At 36.0% G+C, this 23,814-nt stretch overlaps 1 protein-coding gene across 1 annotated transcript in view; it reads left to right on the forward strand.

Annotated features, from left to right (window-relative positions):
* The window catches only part of ARIH1 (ariadne RBR E3 ubiquitin protein ligase 1), an 87,741-nt gene that overhangs the window by 57,168 nt on the left and 6,759 nt on the right, over positions 1-23,814 (forward strand). The window contains exons 3-11 of the mRNA XM_001365085.4: positions 2,355-2,499; positions 7,959-8,051; positions 8,577-8,632; positions 13,141-13,207; positions 15,118-15,224; positions 18,708-18,750; positions 20,043-20,114; positions 21,326-21,456; positions 21,660-21,717. Coding sequence (XP_001365122.1) covers positions 2,355-2,499; positions 7,959-8,051; positions 8,577-8,632; positions 13,141-13,207; positions 15,118-15,224; positions 18,708-18,750; positions 20,043-20,114; positions 21,326-21,456; positions 21,660-21,717 — 772 coding nt within the window. The remainder of the gene's footprint in view (positions 1-2,354; positions 2,500-7,958; positions 8,052-8,576; positions 8,633-13,140; positions 13,208-15,117; positions 15,225-18,707; positions 18,751-20,042; positions 20,115-21,325; positions 21,457-21,659; positions 21,718-23,814) is intronic.

Consider the following 23,814-nt stretch of genomic DNA (forward strand, 5'->3'; position numbering starts at 1 on the left):
CTCAACAGTGGTTCCAAAAATGTTTTTATTTCCGAGTCCTATCCTTGATAGTCTTTAAAATAAAAAATTGGAAAATAGTTTTAGTTTATGATTAGCAATAATTTACTCAAAGCTGTCCTATTTATTAAGACTTAAATAATACCATAATGTGTGAAGCTAGCACCTGTGTGGGGGCCTTTATTACTTTGAGATGAATAAAGCAGCCAAATTGGGGGAGATAACAGTAGAATTTTGGCCCCAAGGAATATTATCCGAAGAAATACATTAGGCCTTGTCCTTTAGTTTTCTATAATTGTAAAGGTAAGTATATGTGAGGATTTTGGTTTGGTTTTATACTTTTACTAATTTAAAATTGAATTAAATATTTAACTCTTTAAGAATGAATATACTTGGTCCTTACATTTTAAGGCCCATAGGCAGGTAAAGGGACCGTGTGGGATCATAAGAAGTTAGGACTGAAAGGGGCCTTAAACATCATCAAGTCTTAACTTTTTACAGAAGGGATGCAAAGAAGGATGAAATGATTGGTCTAGAATCATGTTAGATTGTAAATTGCAGATCTGAGATTTAAACTTGGTCTTTGCGATTCCTAATTCAGTATTGTTGTTTTTATCTTTTTAATCATACATTTGAGATTTCATTATACCATATCAAGGGATATGTTCTGAAACATGCCATTAATGGCTGAAACCACAGGTGTAAATGAACACCCTCTGACCTCATGTATAACATGATTTTTTTATAACATTTTCTTGTACATTCAGATGTACATAACTTTAATTGATGAATTAAATGATATAGTAAGGCATTATCAACATTAAATACAGTAATAATAAAGTACATTGCATATTATATAGTATTATGCCCTCTTTCCTCACTCTTGACCTTCAAACAACCACCACCCCACACTCCTTCCTTCCCTCTCAAGTAAAGCAATCTGCGTACATGGCTGACCCATGTATAAATGGAGATTTTGAACCCTAGACTTCATTCCCCAGAAGTCCTTGGTATTTCCCGGAATTCCCTATAATTTCACCTGAGTCACAAGACGATCTTCTGTATTTTTTGATTTCTAAAAATCCTTAATAAACCTCATAAAATATGATGTTTTTATTATTAGAGATATAATTTAATTTTTATACCCACTTGCCTGTTTGTCTCCATCTATCCATGCTCCATCCCAGCCGTGGACTGCCACAGTTAAGGGGATATTCCTATATATGAGTTAGGGTTAGGCAAATGACATTTCTGTCCTAAAGAGTCATATAGCCGGTATATAATGGTTAGTAGACAGCAGACTTAGCTATAACTTGCCATTCCTCTACACCCTAAATATGTACCATGATTCTTGTCTATGCCATTCTAGAAATTCTCTCTAGATCATCTATCTAACACCTTAGAGATCTTAGTCTTTTTTAATATTTTGGGTGTATCGATATATCTGGAGCTTTCCATTTTCTCAGTCTAAATACTTAACCTCTCCCCCTTTTCCCTTCATATGTCTTTCTTGATATGTTGCTTTATCCACGTAAGTTGTCATTGTTGACATAAAATATCCTACCCAGTTAGACCCAATCAATATGTTATTTTCTGGTTGCTCTTTGAATCACCTCCAGTTCTGTCTATCTAGAATCATGAATACTAATCAAATGTGGTTTTCTAAAGCACTTAGCCAGTGCTTAGCACATAGTATAGGCCCTTTATAAATGCAATTTATAATCAATAGTTTTTGAGATCTTTGCTGCAGATAGAATCTTTTTTAAATTCAATGTATGTAGTTCCAAGCTCCCCACCCCACCCCCAATATGACATTCAGAAATTAATGAATAATTTTCAGTATATTTAAGAAAATATTTAAACATCACAGGTCATTTGTTTATATAAAATCTGAAGAACATTAATCATGGGTATCCTTGAAATAAATATGTACTATTTTCTATACAAGTATGTCTAAAATTGCTGAATTCTACTTTTTCAGAATCACATGTGTAGAGTATAAATTTTAATTTAATAATTTGGGTCAGCCTATTCAGAGAATATCATAATTGAAATTAACAAGTTTGCTTTTTGTCAGTAGACTCCTATAAAGGCTACCATATGATTAGTTTCCTTTATTGTCCTTATAGGTTTATTAAATAAAATTGTAATGACCTATCACTTCTGAAGACATGTATTCCAGAAAGTCTGCATGTTTTGCATGTCAACCTTTGCTCTGGAAATTTCTTTACCAGTGTGATATTTTGGGTTTGTTTTATTTTTTGTATGTTCTTCCCTGGATGTGATCTAAGGTTTGGGGAAGTTCTAACTTGGTGATATGTTGTCTGGCTTTCATCCCTTATGTTTGAATAATGCAGGTACTTTGATGGAAACCTGGAGAAGCTCTTTGCTGAGTGTCATGTAATTAATCCAAGTAAAAAGTCTCGAACACGCCAGATGAACACACGGTCGTCGGCCCAGGACATGCCTTGTCAGATCTGCTACTTGAACTACCCTAACTCAGTGAGTATTTGCTTAGTTATGTTCGAGGTGGGCACTGGCCCTGGGGGGACCTGGGCAGATCTTGGCTCAGGATCTAAGCAAAGTGTTGCTTGTGCAGGCACTGGGTCTAAGAGCAAGGGTGAGCAAGCCTTTCCTCCAAGTTTGCTCTTAATGTCAAGAAGGAGGAACTCCATGATACAATGAATGATTCCTTCCCCAGGAATTAAATGGCCTAAATAACTTACTACTTCTTAAATACATGAAAAATCCCTTTACTATCAAGTCATTAAGGAGATTGCTAGATTCATCATCTGAAAGGTTTTCCTAATTATAGAAATCATTCTAACAGAACCATATGTTTACTGAAACAGTCCCTAAAGAATACCATAATGGGAAAAGGAGGTTTAGGAACATTGGTTTTTGCTTAAGTACGATAATTGTTTTCTTGTCAGTCTTCTGATGAGTGGAAGTTTAAAATCTTAGAACATGTTGTTTTGATGGTAAAGCTAGATGTGGTGCAGAGAGTACTGGATTTAGAGCTGAAAAACTTAAGTTCAAATGTTACCTCTGCTTTCCTGCAATAGTCTTGGACCAGTCATATAACTTATCTAGACTTGAGTTTCCTACCTTTAAAATCAGATGGTTAAATTAGATCCCCTCCAATCACTCTTCTAACTAAAACTGTGATCTTATTTGGTTGGTAATGACTTAATTGCTTCAGAATAAATTTGGTATATATAAACCTTCATTCCTACCATCTCCCCCTCCCCCCCCCAATTTCTTCTTTTAGGATTTTTCATTCACATACACATTTTTGCTACAAATAGTTTTTTTCATAGTCTTCTATCTTATTCATGTTCCCTATAATAGCAATGAAATAGAGTTGCAATAGAATATGATTGATTCTATTCAGCAAATCCTAGATTTTATAGATGGAAAGGACCTTTGAGGTCATTTCCAAACCTCTTAACAGGAAAAATACATAACACTAAACTTAATAGAAATAATGGTGGTGAAAGGGATTCTGTATTCTCTTTGACTATACTGTATTTTTCTAAAATGTTTTATGAGTTTATCCCATAAGCTCCACTTCAAATTAGCAGTAATACAGAACAGAATCTGGTTCAGGTCACAAAATACAATTAATTTTTTTTCAATACCTCATAAAATGTCTGCAGTCTTAAACTGATGTAAAAATTGGCATCATTAGGTAAGAAATGGGTAGACCCAGATATTTTAAGTTTTTAAAGCCATTCAAAGCCGTGCCCTTTAAAAATCACTTGGGGGGGGGGGGTAGCTGGACAGCTCAGTAGATTGAGAGCCAGACATAGAAATGGGAAGTCCTAGGTTCAAATTTGGTCTCAGACACTTCCTAACTGGGTGACCCTAAGCAAGTCACTTAACCCCCATTGCCTGGCACTTATCTCTCTTCTGCCTTGGAAACATTACATAGTATTGATTCTAAGATGGGAAGTAATGGGTTATTTTTTGTTACTGTTGTTGTTTTGTTTTGTTTTGTTTTGTTTTTAACATATCAGCTTTAGAATTATATTGAAACCCATCATGGCATACTTACCAAGACAGAATTCTCTATAACGTGTACTGAAGGGAGTTTACTTTAGTCAGTAGGCTTATTAATTTTCACTTTTCTTTAGTCAGTAGGCTTATTAATTTTCACTTTTCCCCTGAGTATGACTTGGGGAAATCTTTCAGTCTGTAAGTAGTCATTTTGTTCAGCACATACTTATTTGTTTTCCAACATTATGTGGACTGTATAAAGTGTTATGAAAGTTTTAACTGTTATACAGGTGTGCACTATTTCAAATATCCCTTCCAAAATTAAAACAACTCTGAGGTAACCACAAATCTATCAGATTGGCCAATATGAAAGTAAAGGAAAATGACAAATGCTGGAGAGAATGTGACAATATTGAGGCAGTGATACATTGCTGGTAGAGTTGTGATCTGATCCAACCATTCTGGAGGGCAATTTGGAACCATGCCCAAAATGCTATAAAATGCATACTCTTTTTAAATCCAATAATACCACTACTAGGTCTATATTCCAAAGAGATTTCTTTTTTAATGGGAAAGGACCCACTTGTACAAAAATATTTATAGCTGCACTTTTAGTGATGGCAAAAAATTGTAAACTAAAGGGATGTCCCTCAATTTAGGGGCATGACTGAACAGATTGTGATATATGGTGGTGATATTGTGCTATAAGGAATGATGAACAGGATGATTTCAGAAAGAACTGGAAGGAGCTACACAAACTAATGCAAAGTGAAATAAGCAGAATCGGGAAAGCATTGTTCACAGTAACAACAATATTGTGGGATGATTGAATGTGATAGACTTAGCTACTCTTAGCAATACAGTGAATGATCCAGAACAATTCTGAGGCACTTGTGAAAAAGAATACTATCCACCTCCAGAAAAAGAACTGTTGAAGTAGGAATACAGATTAAATCATATGATTTTTCACTTATTTATTTGGGTATACATTTGGGGGGTTTGGATTTATAAAATTCACTTACGAAGATTAATAACATGCATGGAAAATAAACATGTATTACCATGTAAAACATTAACCCAGATTGAATTGCTTGCCAGCTCTAGGAGAGGAAGGAAGAAGGGAGGTCATTTTGGATCCTATAACTTTGGAAAACTTATGTAAAAATCCATTATTTGATGTAATTGATAAATAAATAAAAATATCTCTTTCAGTATGGTACTGGAAATAAGAGTAGGACCTTGCCTTGTTTAATCCTTGCCTCATCTACAGTGCAGTCCAGCAGTAGTGTTGAAGTCAATTTCTTAAGATCATTGAAGTATTAATTCTAGAAGAGTACCTCTGAATTGTATACACTGATTTCTCCCAGTAGAACCACTTTCTAGTTATAGGTATATTATCTGTAAAAAATCTTGGAAAATCAGCTCTGTTTTATATTGTTTTTTAATTTGTATCTTAGACATTAAGACATCTAGCTTATTCTAACCCAATTAAGCAATAAATAGCCTTCTACTATGAACTTAAAACTTTTCATTTTAACTGGCTACTATTACTATTTGGGAAATTCTTGCCAAGTCCCTGGTAAACTTTTAACTGAAAAAGAATGGTTATATATGTTTCATCTAACTTAAACTGGTATATTCTAAAAAGCATTTGTTTTAAAAAATCTTAACTGAGCAAGGATATCCATTTCATAGAGAACCCCATTAAAGTGTTTTTGCAGGGTTAGAAGGGGACTTTAGTTCTTGGACATGGCTTTGTTTTTCAGAAATAATCAATTTCTACAAAAAACATCCTAAAAGCTTTTTTTTTTTCACACGAAACAGTGATCACTTTTCATTATTATTTTCTTCCAAGAGTCTTAGGCAAGGAGCTATATATGAAACCTTTTTATATTTTGGGGTTTTGTCTTAACAGCCCTTTCCTATTATTTTGCTTTGTGAGAACTTACGTGCTTCCCTATGTGAGGTTTGCCTAGTTAGTGCCATAAGTGAAGAACCAACCTAGGGGCATAATAAATGGGACGGGCGGGCAGGCAGGCAGGGGCAGCGTTGTGGAAGCCTTCAAGTTCAAGTGTTAAACCTGAGGTCAAACCATACAAGCCCCAGCTGGAGAAGTGATGGAGGCAAAAAAGAACAAAGGGAAAAGACAAGCTTCAGAGGAAAATGCAGAAATGGAGGCTCTAAAGGACAACCCGTTACTCCTTTCACAATAGAAAGATAACACAGGTCAGTTGATAAACATTCATTAAGTGCTTACGGTGTGCTAGAACACTGTGTGCTGAGCATTCACCGCTATACAAAGACTCCTGTGACCCCTAAGAATTGATGTTCTCTTTGTCATCAGAAGCACCATTGTAAGGGATGATGCAGCGTGGCATAATGGCTAGAAAGCTGGCTTTTTGAGTCAGGAAGACCTGGACTGAAATCTTAACCTCTGTCACCTGTTAGTTGTGACCCTGGACAAATCAGTTAACCTGTTTGTACCCCAGGCAGCTCTCAAAAATTATAAATTACAAAAAAGGTGCCAGTCAGCCTTTGGAGATCCTCACTGGGAACTTTCTGCAGCAATGAAATCCCAGATCTCCTCTCTCTTCCCATCCCCCTACAGAAAGGAGGGGTGGGGGGGAATCACCCTTTAAATATTGGTCAACAACGATACATTTTTTCTTTTAATGAGATATTTGTTAGAGTGCTTAGCCCATAGAGGATAACATCATATACAATCATAATTTTGAATACTGTTACCCATAATTCTGTTTCCTTAGCAACATCTTAGGTAAAACACTTTAACCCTTGGAGCTTCATGCTGTGAAAAGCTTTAAAAATTATAGGTTAAAAGAGGATAATGTAATCTCATAGTTACTCCTTTGAAACACAGCAAAAATTTTTTTTGGTATTATGATTATTCATTAGGTGGAAAGTGTTCTCTTGTCCTTAAAGCAATTCTAAAAGCAACCTGGAGGTAAGAACCAGCTGGAAGGAGTCAGGACTAAATGCTCTAAATTACTTTTTCCAGATACCCATATTCCATTTTTTATGTCTATAAACCATGACTTTTTTTTAAACCCTAATAACTTCTGACTTAGACAGTGCTATGTATTGGTTCCAAGGCAGAAGAGAGGTAAGGGCTAGGCAGTGGGGGGTTAAATGACTTACCCAGAGTCACATAGCTAGGAAGTGTCTGAGGCCAGATTTGAACCTAGGATTCTAGGTCTCTATTCCTGGCTCTCAATCCATTGAGCTACCCAGCTACCCCCCATAACTCTTTGCTGTTATTCTCAAACAAGTCAACATCAATGTCAGCAATCACCATTCCAGTGAATCTCTTTTGTTGTTGTTGTTTCTGAGTATCAGAAGATGAAAAACTTTCCTTAGAATTGAAGAAAGCAAAAGGGACAAAATAATTCCTTATATAATACATACCATGCTATTTTCTTTCACAAGATGGTTATAAGGAATAGCACTCTTTGAAAACCTTGATGTACATTCCTAATTGTGAGCTATTTTTGTAGAGATATAATCAATTTTGGAAGAAAAACAAAGATCTTCTGGCATTTTCCCTAAATAAACATTTAAAAGATCAGCTTTTAAATCAACATTTTTACCTACATGGGAAAACACTCAACAAGCAAACCTTTCCTGATTCTACAACTTAATGTTGAAGTACTTTGACATTACTTCTGTTTTCTTCAGTTATTGTTCATTGTACCATACTACCTGATGACTTAAGGTCAAATATTTAATAGGTGCCTATCAAGTATTTAAATAATATTAAATTAGGGGTCTTCCCCTCCTCACTGGAAATTATTTCATGGACGTGGCCCTTTAATTCTGCACTAGATCATGTAATTCCCATAGGGAGCATGTGATGTAATTTAATACCATTGCCTTATCTCAAGATCATTCTTCTGGTGACTCTTTAAAAGAGCCAATGCTAACCCCAACTTTTATTTTTGCTGCAGTATTTCACTGGCCTTGAATGTGGACATAAATTCTGTATGCAGTGCTGGAGTGAATATTTAACTACCAAAATAATGGAAGAAGGCATGGGACAGGTAAAGAAGCTGGTTCTTATCTTGAAATTTAAGTTAAATTACTGGTTTTTCCAGGTTGCCATATCTGAATTATAAACAAATTCCCTGTAGAAGTGACTTTATATACACTAAATAATCTGAGAAGGGCTTTTTTCTTTGATTATAGTATTGTGTATTTCCTGCCTTCTATTTTCCATGGGATCCTCTATAAAAATGGAGAATACTGATTTAATTTTTACACCTCACAGTTTTAGTTTGTTCAGTAAATGGATCTTTTTACCTTTTCCTTACTGTCCCCCACCCCCACATAGCAAGATTTGGACATTGTTTTTTTTTTTGTGTGTGTGTGTGTGTTTTGTTTTGTTTTGTTTTGTTTTGTTTTTTGCCTGCTACTGGTATTAATGTTTTTATTAGGGCTTGGATGTGCCAGATAATACAGGTGGATGAAAATATTTTTGTTTTCTTTTATGATCCGCATTGTTGATTAGAAGGATCCAGAACCTATAGATAGGTGAATTTGAATGTATATGATTCACTCTTTTTCAGACTATCTCATGTCCTGCTCATGGTTGTGATATCTTAGTGGACGACAGCACAGTTATGTAAGTACTGCAGGTGGACAGATGCCTATATATTTCTGATTTGTTTGGACACCAGACTAAATTTAAATTGTCTTTCACAGAGCATTGTGTAGTTGCTGAATTTTAAATGTAAAAATATTAACACTTTCTTAATTCCTTTCTAGTGGTGTGGGCCAGACATTGCATTTACTACTTGAAGCACTTCTTGTAGTAAAATACCCAGTCAGTGTTCAGGCAAACTATGGAATGTGATAAGCACCTTTTTATTACCCATGCTAATGGAGAGAGGGAAAACATTGGGTATGTGGATTTCACAAATATCATTTTAGCTGTTAGTTTCAATTCTTTTCTTCCCCAAATCTGTAGAACAGATTAACAAATTTATTCTCAAGATTTCCCACTTTTCTTTCTCATCCTAATAGCAGTTAAGATCTGCATCTTTATAAACACATAGGATATGTATAATTCTTAGCTAAGAAGGAATCACATCAGTAAAATACCCCTTGTGAATGGTCATCTGTTCTCTGAATATAAATTCTGAATAACGAGGGACTTAACTTCCTCTGCAGGTATATTTATTACATTTTTTGACAACTTTAAAGGAAATTCTTTTGTCATGTTACATCTGTTCCTCTGAAACATGTTCATCTATTTTAGCCTTCTCTGCATAAACCACCAAATTAAAGTTAGCAGACTTGACCCACAGTCAAGTGGTTTGAACCCAGTTCCTTTCTACTCTACCATGAGTGAGGGCTATTCACAGCAAGCTCTGATTTTTTTTTTCCCATGGAATAGCCTTTAAGATAACTTCAATTCAGCTCACACTAAGCATCAACTGGGTATAAGATAGCTGCCAATCATTTCTGCCTGCCCCAATAACACTTACTAGTTCTTGTTCAACTTTTTCCTTTTACAAATGGGTAAACTGAGCCCTGGGGGGTTTTAAAGTAACTAGTCCATGAGCATAGGTCTCACAATCCTATGTTCTGTATATAATCTTTCCATTTTGTCATCCTCTACTTCCCAAAAGAATTTTATACTTTTCATACCCCTGACCAATTATTAGAAGTGTTCAGAGCTTGAAAATATTATCTGATTCAACCTCCTCACTTCACATTTAAGGGTACCATCAGAAAACAATGGAATGACTTGCTAGTTAATAGGAAAGCCTAGCCAGAATCCAGATCAACTATCACAGAGCCTTAATGTCAAATTATTTTGAATGCTTTAAGGAAAATGTTCTTAAATTTAAAGGAATTTAAATTTGTTTTAAGCAAATACATAAGTACTTATATTATTTGTAAAGTTTATAAATTATGTACAATTTACTTTTTTTTTCTCCTCTGCTTTTTTATGTACAAAGTTCAGGCTTTCTATTTTCTAATATCACTTATATTCTTGGTAATCATTCCTGAAGGAATATTGAGAATTATAAAAATTTCCCTTTCTTTTACCAAGTTTTTGTATATAAGCATATTGATGGGGGGAAATGAGATTTGTAAAAGAAATCCTTTCCTGCTGTTATTGTTGCTTACAATAAATGCTTTGATTTTTTTTGTTATTGTTGTTCATGAGGAAGGGGGTTTGAGTGATTTTCCAAAGATAACCAAACTGATTTTTAGGAGCTCTGCTCTGTTTTTACTTTTTTTCTCCTCTTCCTGCTGACCTGGCTTAGAGCATGGACTTATTAGCTATCCCACCTATTAATGAAAGGGAAGGTACATACAACGGTGACAAAGGAATTTCCTTTTTTTGCATTGGAAAGATGTTCAGGAAGAATTTTGAAATAATAGTCTAGTTTAGAGATGAGGATTTGATTTATTCAGACTAAAAGTAGCTATAAATATCTCCCATGCTTACATAATAGGACACTGGTAAATTCAGAGACATGGTGATAAGAACCACCAACACTGAAGAGAAGGCTGGCCATTGGTCAGAATTTCAGAGAACCCTCTTCAAAGTATTATCTTCCACTCCAGGTGAATCAAGTTGTAGGAACAGTGGAGTGAAGAAGGCATCATTTTTTAGTTTGAAGGAGAATTAGGGACGTGGTAAATTCTTTCAAGGCCTTCCATGGGCCTTTAATAAACTACACAGTGAGTTGGTATTTTGAATAACAAACTAGCATGCCTAGTCCTCAGCTGTCACTGCTGTCATTTCTTGATGGCCACAGATCCCCAAATCTGCTTTCCTAAACCCTTTTTGTCCAAATAACAGATATCTAAAATGTTACATACTGACATGCAAGAAGTTAGGGTCCATATGGGTTTGGTGTGAGGGAAGAAAGATGGATATATATGGGTAAAAGAAAAACATCCACCTGTCACTATATGAGAATCATTCTCCTTTCCAACCACTGATACCTACTCCTTTAGTTATAGGATCCACTGGACAATGTTTTTTAGCTAAGTTGCTTCTAAGTCTCTGATTCATGATAACAATAGGCTCTAATTTTGTCACTTCCATTCAAGTGTTTTAGGTCAATTTCCCAGCAAGAGTGCATAGCCGGCAAAGTAGATAGTTGTCTGTCCCAAATGAAGTTCTTAACAAAGATATAGATAATAATGTTTTAGCTTAGAAAAGTATACACAAGTTATGACTCTAGAAATCTTCTCTGTCTGAAAGATTTTCAGAAGTACAAAGTGAGATATTAAGTATAGGTCCTAGACTAGTACTAAATTGAGGTGCAAAGCCACAATATGATGTCCAACACACAGGGTATTCATGGTAGCACATAGGCTGGCATAGGGAGATCTTGCTGGTATTTGTCAATATACTTTAAAAGAATTGATTCAGAGAATAATGCAATTGTGCTATTTTCCATACCCTGCTTATTTCTGCAAAATCTAGTCAACATTTTATCATATAACCAAAGATTCTCTACATGTCAGATTAGTTGTATATATTATGTAATAAAGGATAGGGGCTGGATCAATTATAAACTTTTGATATTTTATACTGAGTGTGTTTGATGCATTTGAGAAACATCAAGAGGTCCGTGTTCTTGGGGTGTAATCTATATTGACTGGGAACCTGGCCCAGAGATTTATGGTGGAAGGTAACTAAGTGGTATTTAAGCAAAAAGAATTATTATTAACTGGGTCCTTCATGGAAGGCTTTATAAGAAATACTTGGCCTTTGAACTTGAAAAATTCTTTAGGATTTCTTCAGGTTGAGATTTGGGTTACACCAATAGCATAAATTCTGTGAAGGAAGTCCAAGACCTCTACAAAGGATCCACATAGTTTATACTAGACAAGAATGATCTGTCTTTGCGGAGTTCATGGGACAGGAACTTCTCTCCCAACAGCTCTATGGTGTTTTAGTAGATTTCTAGGGAGTTAGTAAAGAAATAGAGGCTTAAACTATTTGCCCAGGCTCCTAAAGAAAGTAATAGGTTCTAAGGGTATTGGCAAACAGGAGTTAAGGAAATGTACCTCCCGTGCTATCATCTACTATGAATAGACTGACAGAGTATTTAGAGATTCAAGGAAAGAAAACAAGCGTGGCAATATGTGAAAACTAAATAAGAACAAATGAATCAAGATAATTGATGCTTTCAAATATTAAGAAGAGTTGTGGAGTAACTTGTAGATATCTAGCATGAGGCTTGGTTAAGCATTAATATTGACGTATTTACTTTTGTGATTCAAGTACTAAGAAAATTGGGCCTATAGTCTGGGTTCAAATTCAGCCTCACACAGTTCCTTAGCTGCAAGACCTTTTTGGAATCATTCAACCTCTATGCCTAAGAAGCAGTGTGGTGGATAAAGTGTTAGGCCTGGAGTCAGAAAGAACGGGGTTCATATCCAGCCTTGGATGCTTCCAAGTTGTGTGATCCTGGGCAGATTACTCAGCATGATAAAAAGGATCCATTGAAGAAGGAAATGGCAAAACCCATGGATAGCTACTGTCCATGGGGTCATGAGGAGTTGGCCTTGACTGAACAATAAATTTATTTCTGAGATGCTCTTTGATTTGTGTAAAACTGCTTGAGTTTTAGTTTCAGGGGAAAAAAAAGATTTCTCAACAAAATGAATTTCTTTGTGTTTCTTTATGATCAGAAAAGCTATGAGACTTGGTTCCCTTTTGACCTTCAACTACCAAGTAGTATAGAATAGGCTATGCAATTCATTTGTATGTGTAATTAGCTTACCTTGGGTACTTGGTAGCCTCTTATTTTCTGCTTCTTTTAGTTTGAGCAATATATGAATGAATTCATTATACATTTTGAGTTCCAGGTAACTTAGGTTAGTTGTAGCTATTGGGTGGGCATCACTTTAAAATTTATAAAAGACATTGCCAGTTGTATTTAAAGTCTTGATTTTGTAGAAGTGTTGTTGATAAATTGTTTTGATTGGTGAAATTAAATTTGGTCAAGCTTTATATCAAAATTTATAATTACCTCTATTTGTCAGTTCATAGCTATAAGCAGAGATTAGCAATTAGGAAATAATGTTTTATTAATTGTTAATAATTTCCAAGCATACCTCCTAGTAAACTGTTTTTGCTTCTTTTTTCTCCCACAGGCGTCTGATCACAGATTCAAAAGTTAAATTAAAGTACCAGCATTTAATAACTAATAGTTTTGTAGAGGTAAGTGGTTTTCTCTTGACAATTTTTTTCTAACCCCCTCTTACTATTATTACCATCAGCAAGAAATCTCTCTTGGAGTAAATTGGATTGTGGATTTGTCTTTTGAACAATACTTATGTTTAAATAGCCTTTTCAAAGTACTTGAAACCATTTGGGCTTTGCCTATCAGTTTTTGAAATCGTTAAACCTTTTTGCTAAAAGTATGGTAGAGCTAACTCTCCATATTTTCATTAGCAAATCAAATTAGCATTATAAACCCTTTTTATTCAGGCAATGTAAAATCATTGTCGTTGGAAATGCCTAATTAGAACGGAGCATTTTAGCATGATCTCAATATTTTTTTTTTAATTTATTTTTGTGATGCTTTTTTTCTCTTTTATTATCCCCTAACTCAGCTAAACAAGCTTTTTTGTTTGTTTTATTGAAAAAATCTTAACAGATGCCCACAAAACAAATCCCATCAACTATGGCAAATATGTATGTCTCATCTTTCATTTTAAGTCAGATCACCCCTCTGACAATGAGGTATTGGATCTTGATTCCTCTGGACTTGTTACTGCATTAACATTGGTGTTCTAAAGCCTTTCAAATTTTTCTCTATTGTGATAGTGCATATAAGTCATTCTAGTTCTATTCAATTCGTGCTATTCATAGAAAGTTTCTTTTTCTTCTGAAACATTACATGATAACCCATTATTTCACATACTTGTGTTTATTTAGCCATTTGCCAATAGATGGGCATGTTCAATTTCCAGATTTTGCTTACCACACAAAAGGCTCCTTTAAATGTTTTTGTCCATATAGACAGTTTTCCTTCTATCTATTGGGAGTATTGACCTAATATTAAGAAGGTATGCACAATTTAGTACTTTCCGGAGCATATTCGAAATTTCTTTTCAGAATGGTTGGGCCCATTCATAGCTCCAACAGTACATAGTTGGACCAAGTTTCCATCCTCTGACATTTGTTGTTTCCCTCTTATCATCTTTGCCAGTTGGATGGGTATTGCTCCTAGTTGCTCTAACTTGTAAATCTCTATTAGTTGTGTGGGGCATTTTTTTCCCCATAATATTTTAGGATATTTGTATATCTTTGCTATATCAGCATCAAGTTTTATTTATTTTTGTTTTGTTTTGTTTTGCTTGGGGGGGGGCCTCTAGTAAGGTAAAGTTCTGAAAAATATCTTAGCACTATGTACTTATGAGCAGATTTCCTTTAGACTTCTATGTCATATCTTATCATCTTCCCTGAATACAAAGAGAGAACATGAGTCTCATTTTCCATTTTAAAAATCATGTTGGGGGCAGCTAATAGCAAGAGTGTATAAAATGCCAGTCCTGGAGTTACGAGGACCTGCTCTGTGACCCTAGGCAAGTCATTCAACCCCAGTTTCCTAGCCCTTGCCACTCTTCTGTCCTAGAATTCATACTAATAAGTAAGGGGCTTTGGTTTTCAGTTTATGTTGGGAAATAGTTGCATAAGGATTTGTGGAGTTTTGAGTACTTTCAGGGTCGAGTAAAAGATGCAGTCATCTAATGATTTACAAATAGACTGAACCAGTAGAAACCACACACTGGTGATCATTTCATAAAGAATATTCATAAATTCAATTATTTTCTATCAGGTATTTCCTTTGTAATGATTATTAATTCTGTTCACAATGTCTCTACCAACTAACTATATGTTGAATGGAATTTTGAACTCAATGTGGCTCACTGAGGCCAGGCAGAGAAAACCTAAGGTGCCAAGAATGTTAAGCATGGTTTTATAAAAGTGAAACCTGGTGCTCACCCTGCCCCCAAGCCATAGAAGTAAGCTAGCATGTTCTTGGAAATGTTCATACAGCCTTCTGAGCTGTATTTGTTCTCCTTCCTTATTTTCCTACTCCTCCCCCCCCTTTTTTTTTCCAGTGCAATCGACTGTTAAAGTGGTGTCCCGCCCCAGACTGTCACCATGTTGTTAAAGTCCAGTATCCTGATGCCAAACCTGTTCGCTGCAAATGTGGGCGTCAGTTTTGGTAAGGAACTTTCTGAATTAAAGTTATAGAGTAGCTTTTCTCAAATTATTTAACTCACGGGAATAGTTTTGTGGTCTAGACTTGTAGGTTCACATGCCTTTTATTTATTTTCTATGTATTCACCAAGCAAGAATTGTTAGAAATGTTCCATGCTGAATTTGAAATCTTTATTTCTACTTGTATGCTTTGGGGTCACATTCCCTGGCATAAATTAAATGTTGACCATGTTTTTGCTTAGTAGTCAATAATCCCACTCCAGAAAACTGGGATTGGGAAGGGCACAAATAGACAAATAACAAGGCATATAGGTCCAAACAGATCCAATATAAAAACATAGGACACCTTATTGACCCCTGGATCAACTTGCTGATACTTCTAGTTTACAAAACCCTTCCTAATTTTAAGCACTCTTACATAATTCAAATCCCTATGGTGGTGAGTTAGGTTACATAAGTATTATCCCCATTTTATCATCTATAAATAGGCAATAAGGCACATGACTTAGACATGATAACATAGCTTCTAAGTGTCAGAGGTAGAATTTCAACACATCTCCTGGATCCATGACTAAAGACACTGTGTACTATACTAGTCTTTCTGATCCAATAAAAAAGCTTGCTATGTAGTCAAGCCAGGTGTGATTTTCCTTTTTACCAATTAGGAACCTGGAATCTAGACTGCTTAGGAAGCTGCCTACAGTCATGTGTCTGGCTAGTGACTGGCAAAGCTTCACTCCAAATCCTGGTATTTTATTCTGGTGACTCCTACAGAATTCTTTTTGCTCAACCATTCTGTTCTTGTTTTTTTAATATATTATGACCAGGGGTAGCTAGGTGGCTCAGCGGATTGAGAGCCAGGCCTAGAGACGGGATGTCCTGGGTTCAAATCTGTCCTCAGATGCTTCCTAGCTGTGTGACCCTGGGCAAGTCACTTAACCTCTGTTGCCTAGCCCTTAACCACTCTTCTGTCTTGGAACCAACCATTACATAATATTGATTCCAAGACAGAAGGTAAGGGTTTAATACATATACATATTATGATGCCATTTTCATATTTCTTCCCCAGGGAAGTCAGTGGCAGTACATTTTCTCTTTCTCTGAAATTAAGTCTGGCATCAAAATTTCACAACATTCAGTTCTGGGGTTTTTTTTCCATTTACAATTGTATTTATATTTATTTTTTCCCCGTTTCTTCTTACTTCATACTGTATTAGTTCATATGTCTTTCCATACTTGTGAATTTTTCATATTCATTTCTTATAGAGTAGTAATAATTCCATTCACTTTTCACTATATAGTTAGCTATTCTCCCATCATTGGGTACTTATATATTTTCTAGTACTTTATACATCAATAGTAAAATACTATTGTAAATATTTTGGTTAATACTGGACCTTTTCTAATCACTTTCCTCTGATTTTAATTATCTCTGCAGACTATTCATAAAAATATTTGTCCAGCCTTGTCTGTCTTTTGACTTGTCTCCTCTCACTAACTGCGCGTTAGGTATTTTCAGTAAGAAGACATCTCAATCTCAACGTTACCAAAGCAATTTTCTTTTCCCTCAAAGCCCTCCCTTCTGAATTTATCTGTTGAGGGCACAACTATCCTTCCAGTCACCTGGGCTCCCAACCTTGATCTCACCCTCAGCATGACCCCCACATAACCAACATCTAATTCTTGCTATATCTTTCTCTTCCACTCTCCCATATGTATATGCTTCCTTTGCTTGTTGTGGCCTTCATCACTTCTCATCTTCTAGGAGATTACAGTAGGTTACCAGTTGGTCCCCTGGTCTTAAGTCATCTTCTAATCCCCCACCCTCACCCCTGTCTATCCTCCACAAAGTGGCTGTTGTCATAGTCATGTGGATCTGATCATTTCAATCTCCCTTCTACTAAGTAAACTCAAGTGGATCCCTATTGTCTCCAAGGTCAAACAGAGAGCCCCTGGCATTTTAAACTCTTCAGCTACCGGCCGCTTTTTCCATCCTTCTTTCTTCTATACGCTGTTTTCCAGCCACACTGGCCCTCTTGCCTCTACCTCCTATCTCTGTGCCTGAAATGTGGGCCATCTCTAATTCTTAGAATTCTCACTTTCCAGAATAATTAGACCCACTCACATTTCCACCCATAGCATAATCTCATGCCTTGTCTTCCTATATTTCCATCAATCGCAATAATTTCTATTTGTTCTCTTCACCAATGTGCTGAGTAGGTGGGAAAACCTCACTCAGTATTTTGATTTATGTTTTTTATTAATTTAGAGAATAATCTTTCATCTTTCTTTTTCTTTTTTTGAGAATTGTTCATTTTCTTTGGTTGTATAGTGGACAGAGCACTAGAGTTGTTAAGAGGCCTGACAAATACCTGCTGGTTGTGTGGCCCTAAACATAGACATGCTCTTTCGGGGCCTCATCTGCAAAATGAGGGTTAACTGCTCTATAGATGAGAACCTTTATTATTATCTTTACCGTTCGTTTTTGTTTTTAGTATATGTCTATGTGGTAATTTAAATACTACTTTTCAGTGTCATAATCAAAATAATTTTATTTTGTTAAGAATTCTTGACCTAACCATAGTTGTAAAAAGGAACCTGATCTTGTTCTCTTATGTCCTTATTATATATTCTAGTCATGTATCCATTTTGAATTTACTATACCATGTGTGCATTCTTTCCCCCCTCCTCCCACCCCACACCATGTGTTGTTTTTATCCTCCCTGACTAGCCCTTCCCATATCCATTTCCTGTCTTCACCCAACTCAAAAAGAGGAGTAATCTTTAGAAAGTCCTATATAGTTCCTTATTTGGGCTCTCTTTACTAGTTGATACACCAGATTACACTTTGACAACATATAACCATTTTCACATTTTGCAGGGAATGAATTTCCTTACAGCAGGCAAGGGGTTTTATTCAGATTTGGGCAGTCACTGCCCTGGGGCCAGTTACTCTCCTCCTCTCCCCCCACCCCCCTCCTCTCTCCCCCCCTTTCCTCTCTCTCTTTTTAGTACAGAAACTTAGGTGAATGAATTTTTGTTGTTGATTCCAGGATGAGAACCAAGTCTGAAGATTTGTTGGAAGTTTTAAGTGTGACTTTCTTAATTTTATTTAGTCTGTTATGTAACAGTGTGATATTAACTTGCATCAGCAACTCTTGAAGCTTAGTGTTTTAATCCAAGTTAGAGTGAGCTTCATACAGTATAGTAGCTCATGTCACTTGAACAGGTTTATAGTCTGGATTTTCCTTTACTGTGCCCACAACAAAAAGAAAAGTAAATGTCACAATTACCTGGGAAAGGAATGGTTTCAACTAATCAAGACTGGTATGCCCAGATTCCATGTGGACTAAGAATATCTGACCATGCTTGTAGGGATAAAGAATTCTAGTGAACAAAAGAGAATATAGTTGTCACTGTATGACATTGGATTTCATTCACTTTTGACATTGTAATGTCTATATCTGTCTCCTTATGTCACTTGTAGCTTTAACTGTGGAGAAAATTGGCACGATCCTGTTAAATGCAAGGTAAGTTTGCTTGATTTAACCTTTGGCCTGACCCAAGACAGTTGGCCAGCTTTGCTGGTGTGTTTCTCATTCTGCTATGAAGCTCATTACTGCCATCATCCATTCATGTGGAACTGGTCTCTATTGCTATGTTAACAAGACTGTATTTGAATCATACATCATGAAAGAAAAGTGCTAGTTTCGAAGATGGCTCTTTTAATAAGTTAACAGCCTAACTTTCCAAACTACAGGATTGAAGGCTTTGGTATGAATCCATATTATTACATAAAAGAACATTTCTATACACCAAGTTAGAAATTGTTAGAAATCTTTTCATCTTCGTTACCTATTAGTCATTAAGGAATTGTTTCCTTCACCCATGAATTGTTCCTGTGTAGATTCATTATCACTTCTAGATCCATCCCTTGGCTTTGAAATCAGATGTAGAAGTGTTTAGTTTGGGAATCATACTAGCTTGGGAAAGTAGTCTTCTAAATGAAATAACAAGAATAGGAATCTAGTTGTCAGAACTGTAAATTAATAGCTAACTCCTCATACATTTAGGAAGCCAGAGTATATTAAGTGTAAGAGAAGATTTTTGCTAAATTAGCCATAAGTGAATTTCAAGAATTTGGGGGAACTGGGGGGACCTGCTGGAATGGCTTCTAGTAGTAAGTTTCCAATCAGAAGGTGTAGAATTCCCTGATGATAGATACACAATGTATTTGTCTTTTTAATAAAAGAATCAAAAGGAAAAGGGGAGTGTTCTATAGATAGTCAGTTTACCAAGTTACCTACCTAATTCCACCCCAAAAGAAATTTAGGTATTATGCATAATAAAGCCAAGATTTTCTTTAAAAGCTTTTATTTTTATTTTTTTTATAATTTTTATATATTTCATCGTTTATGTTTTCATCTCAGTTCTGAAATTTTTCAAAAGTAACTCATTTTCTTTTTATGGAAATCTTAATATATTGTTAAGTAACCTGATCCCTAAGAAAATTTCGCTCAGCATATATAATACTTGTTAAGCAGGAACCCAGAATTTTTTAATTCCCTGGATTTGCACAGAAAAGAGATTTGGAATTTAGTTTTCCCCTTCTGTAGTCATCTTTTCTTCAAGATCTAAGATACAGTTTCCAATTCCAGTGTGTCTATCTCTACCTGTCCTTACCCACACCACCCCCATAAATGGTATATATTGACAAGATTATGTAAGATTAAAGGTTCATGAAAAGAAAGGCCTTTTAAAAAGTACTCTGTATTTTTTCCCTGAAACCTTTTATTGTACACTAATAGTTGTTTCCAAACAGTGGTTAAAGAAGTGGATTAAAAAGTGTGATGATGACAGTGAAACCTCCAATTGGATTGCAGCCAACACAAAGGTTTGTATTTTACTCGACTAGTTCTTAATAATTAATTCTGCTTTCCCCCTGCATTTTGTAGCATTATATCAAGGACTTTCAATTTATCTATATCTAACCAGAAGTTGGAAACTTAGATGGAAAGTGTGTGGTTTTGCAACACTAGTTATTCTGCTTTGGTTGCTGTCTCTTTCATAGAAAAAGTGATCAGTTCTTCATATATAATCTATGCTGAATTTTTTTTTAAAGAGATAATACTCAGTTTACCTGGTTAGTGTTTCTTTGTGGCTATTGGACAAGATTAAAGGTCAAAATGGAGAACAGCTACTAAGAAAGATATAAGGTAGAAGTGAATTGAGGAAAACAAAACTTTGTTGATGGGGCTTGATTGTTTATTTTGTGTTCATCATTTCAGAATCTGAGCCAAGTGTGGTACTCTTAACTCCTTAGCATTTAGATGTTTGTGCTTGCTAATTTAGTAAATTATTTTTTAATATTCCATAATTTGTGTGTCTAAAAATATCTCAAGTTTAGAATGTACATGTTTAATGGAGGTTTGTTCTTTACTCTCTATCTAAGGAGGACATAAGTTTGGCAAGCAAGAGGAGAAGCCCCCTCAGCTGCTTTTAGATAAAGCAAGCATTTTAAATGAAAGGCTTGAAAAGCTTGTATCTTTTCTTGGTAGAATTCCCCCAACAAGTTGTCCAGGGCTACCATCTAAATTGGGCAAGTTGATTGATTAGAAAATTGGGTAAGGAAAGCTTTCTATGAGAATGATTAGTGAATGTGGAACAGACAATTAATTTCTCTTTGAGTATGTAAGTTGAAGAGGATGCTCCAAGCCTGTCTCTGGTAAGGGATGTTTTCTCCACAGGAATGGTGAAAGCCCTGAACCTGTACCCCAAATCAAAAACAAGTTTGTCAAAACAAAATTTGATCCTTTCACATGATAATGGCAGGCTCTCATGGAGTCTTTGGGGCACAAGGATTTCTAAGTAATGGGTGTCGAAGATAATTTGCCTGGGTACCCTTCTTTTAGTGCTTTCATATGCTCTATTCTGTCTGGGACCAAAAGCCTTATTTTATTTGATTTTATAGTCAGTCATTTAGAAATACTTTTCAAAGATCAAATTCAGGTACAGCTTTTTTTTTCTTAGTGAGTGAAAATACTGCATTGTAGAAATGATGGTTTATCTTCATGTTTAAACAGCAATGATGGTTTATCTTCACAGGAATGTCCTAAATGCCATGTAACTATTGAAAAGGATGGAGGTTGCAATCACATGGTTTGTCGTAACCAGAACTGTAAAGCAGAGTTTTGCTGGGTGTGTCTTGGTCCCTGGGAACCTCATGGATCTGCCTGGTAAGTTATATGAGCAAAATGAGTAGGAATTAATACTTTTTAAGAGAGAACACTTCTGCCACTGAGCTGCTTGGATGATGGTTTCATCTTAGTGTTTTCTCAATTTTTAAAATAGTAATTAAAGACTTCTAGATCTAAAATATTCCATTACTATTTATCCTTAGTTGGTGGGTGACTTTATTAAACCTTTATTTTGTTTTTAGGTATAATTGCAACCGCTACAATGAGGATGATGCAAAGGCAGCAAGAGATGCCCAGGAGGTGTGTAATTTCTAAAGTTAAGAGTAACTGAATGGGAAAATTCATTATATCTTCATTAAGGAACCTCTTGCCCCAGAACAGAAAATTTATAAATTTTTGGAAAATTATGCTAGTAATTGATAATTCTGTTAAAAATATTAATAAAATGTAAAACTTCTTAGTATTTGAATGAGGAATCTGGTGAGAATCACTGATTTTATGACCATCCCACTCTGAGCATCACCTGGGACTTATCAACATTGGATTCTCTTCTACACTGCCAGTCTGGGTGCCCTGTATATTAACTTTGTGTGGATCAGAGCATGATGTTTGCCACTGGATACTTCTTACAGATTTCTGTACTGATTTATTATTTGACCGTGTTTAGATTCAAATTAAGTGAGAAATGTGAAAGGATTATAAAGTAGTTCTCTAGTTAAATGTGAAGGTTTTTTTTCTTACCAGACTCTTAAGAGTTCAAGAATTATATGTTTTTTTCAGCTTAGAAATGCTCTTGCCCTACCCATTTGTAAAACTTGACATCAGTCTTCTTTGTAGCTAAGGGTTCCAGGGACCTCCCAAGGAGATGTTTCAAAGAACCCTCAAATTAACTAAAAGTCATCCTAACTAAAACAGCTACATTTTGTTCAAATCTATTTCTCTATTTTCACTTTTTAGTGATTTTTCTCAGTTTATATTAGGTTACATTTATCCTTTCAGAGGGGAGGGGGAAGATGTTAGTATTTAATCTACTAAAATTACTTAATCCTATGTTTATTCTATAGCTGAAAAATTGAACTTAAATAGGCATTTACTCCACTTAGTTGTTCAATGTGACTTGTATAAAATGAATACTGAAAAAATATATGAACCTAGAGTCACAATATTTCATGATTTTTAAACATTCATAACTAATAATTACTTAGTTGTTTGTTTGTTTTTTTAAGAATTTTCTTATAGATGCATGTATTCATGCCTTAGAAACCATATCACAGTCCACACTTTATCTTTGTGTCATCAAGGCTGATACTCACAGGCCCATCCCTTTTGCACAGTCAGGGAAACAGAAGCCAGGTGAGAGCAGAGAATTCATCTTCTGCCCTAGGTGCTCAAGATTCCTGGTTTCTAACCCTCAAGTACAAGTGCTTTTTCCTCTGGGCATGCTACAGCCAAACTTGATCTTTAATGGGGCACTGCTTGCTATATAGCAACCTACAGAATTTAGAAGAATAGATAGCCTCCTTGCTCCTGGCTCTAGTTTTCTATTCTTTCCATGTGTAAAAGTGAAGGGCCAAGAAGACAACTTTCCCCCATTCCCTAATTTCAGGGTGGGTTATGCCACTTAGGGTATAAGCATGGAAGGCAGAATCGAACCCAGCTTGCTCAAGATGGTTGGTTGGCTTTGGAGCATGCTCTATGAGGTGGAGGCCGATGGTGACTCAACATTAATCATTAAGGGCCTGCTCCCTCCCTCTCAGACACTACATTAGACATTAGGAATCCACAAAGTGGGGAAAGAGGCCCACATTCTATAAAATTGCTTAAAGTATCTGTGGGTGCTCTGTATGGGGAGGGAAAAGGGGGAGAATGGTTGGTGCAGTTAATGCACAGACAGTAAAGTAAGTGCTGTTGGCAGAGAGGTGCTCCTTAATGCAGTGACGAGTGTGACACTTGCACTGCCTTGTTACAGGGGAGGGCACTTGGGAGGTTTGGGTTTGCTCAGTAAACTTTTTCAGAATTTACTCTTCGCTTGATAACCCTTACTCCCCCCAAAAAAGAAAGACTTTCCATAGTCAGAGTGGGAAAGGGATTGTTCGGTGAAGCTATAATCACTGTCCTGGGTACCTGCTTTTTGTTCTGGCCCAGTGTGTTTGTTTCACATCTGTCCTGCTCACATGCTCCCTCTGAACTTTGTAGGATTGAAGATAATCAGGCCAACGAGGTTGGCTCAGTGGGTGGAGAGCCAGGCCCGGAGTAGACATGAGCTCTGTGACCTCAGGCAGGTCCCTTAACCCCAAGAGCCATCTCCCTTCCTGCTCTCCTGCCATAGAGTCGATACTTGGTAGATTACTGATGCCCACTTGCACTGGGTATCCTAGCGAGATAGCACGGGCCGTC

Source organism: Monodelphis domestica, chromosome 1, assembly GCF_027887165.1.
Source record: "Monodelphis domestica isolate mMonDom1 chromosome 1, mMonDom1.pri, whole genome shotgun sequence".
Classification (NCBI taxonomy): domain Eukaryota; kingdom Metazoa; phylum Chordata; class Mammalia; order Didelphimorphia; family Didelphidae; genus Monodelphis; species Monodelphis domestica.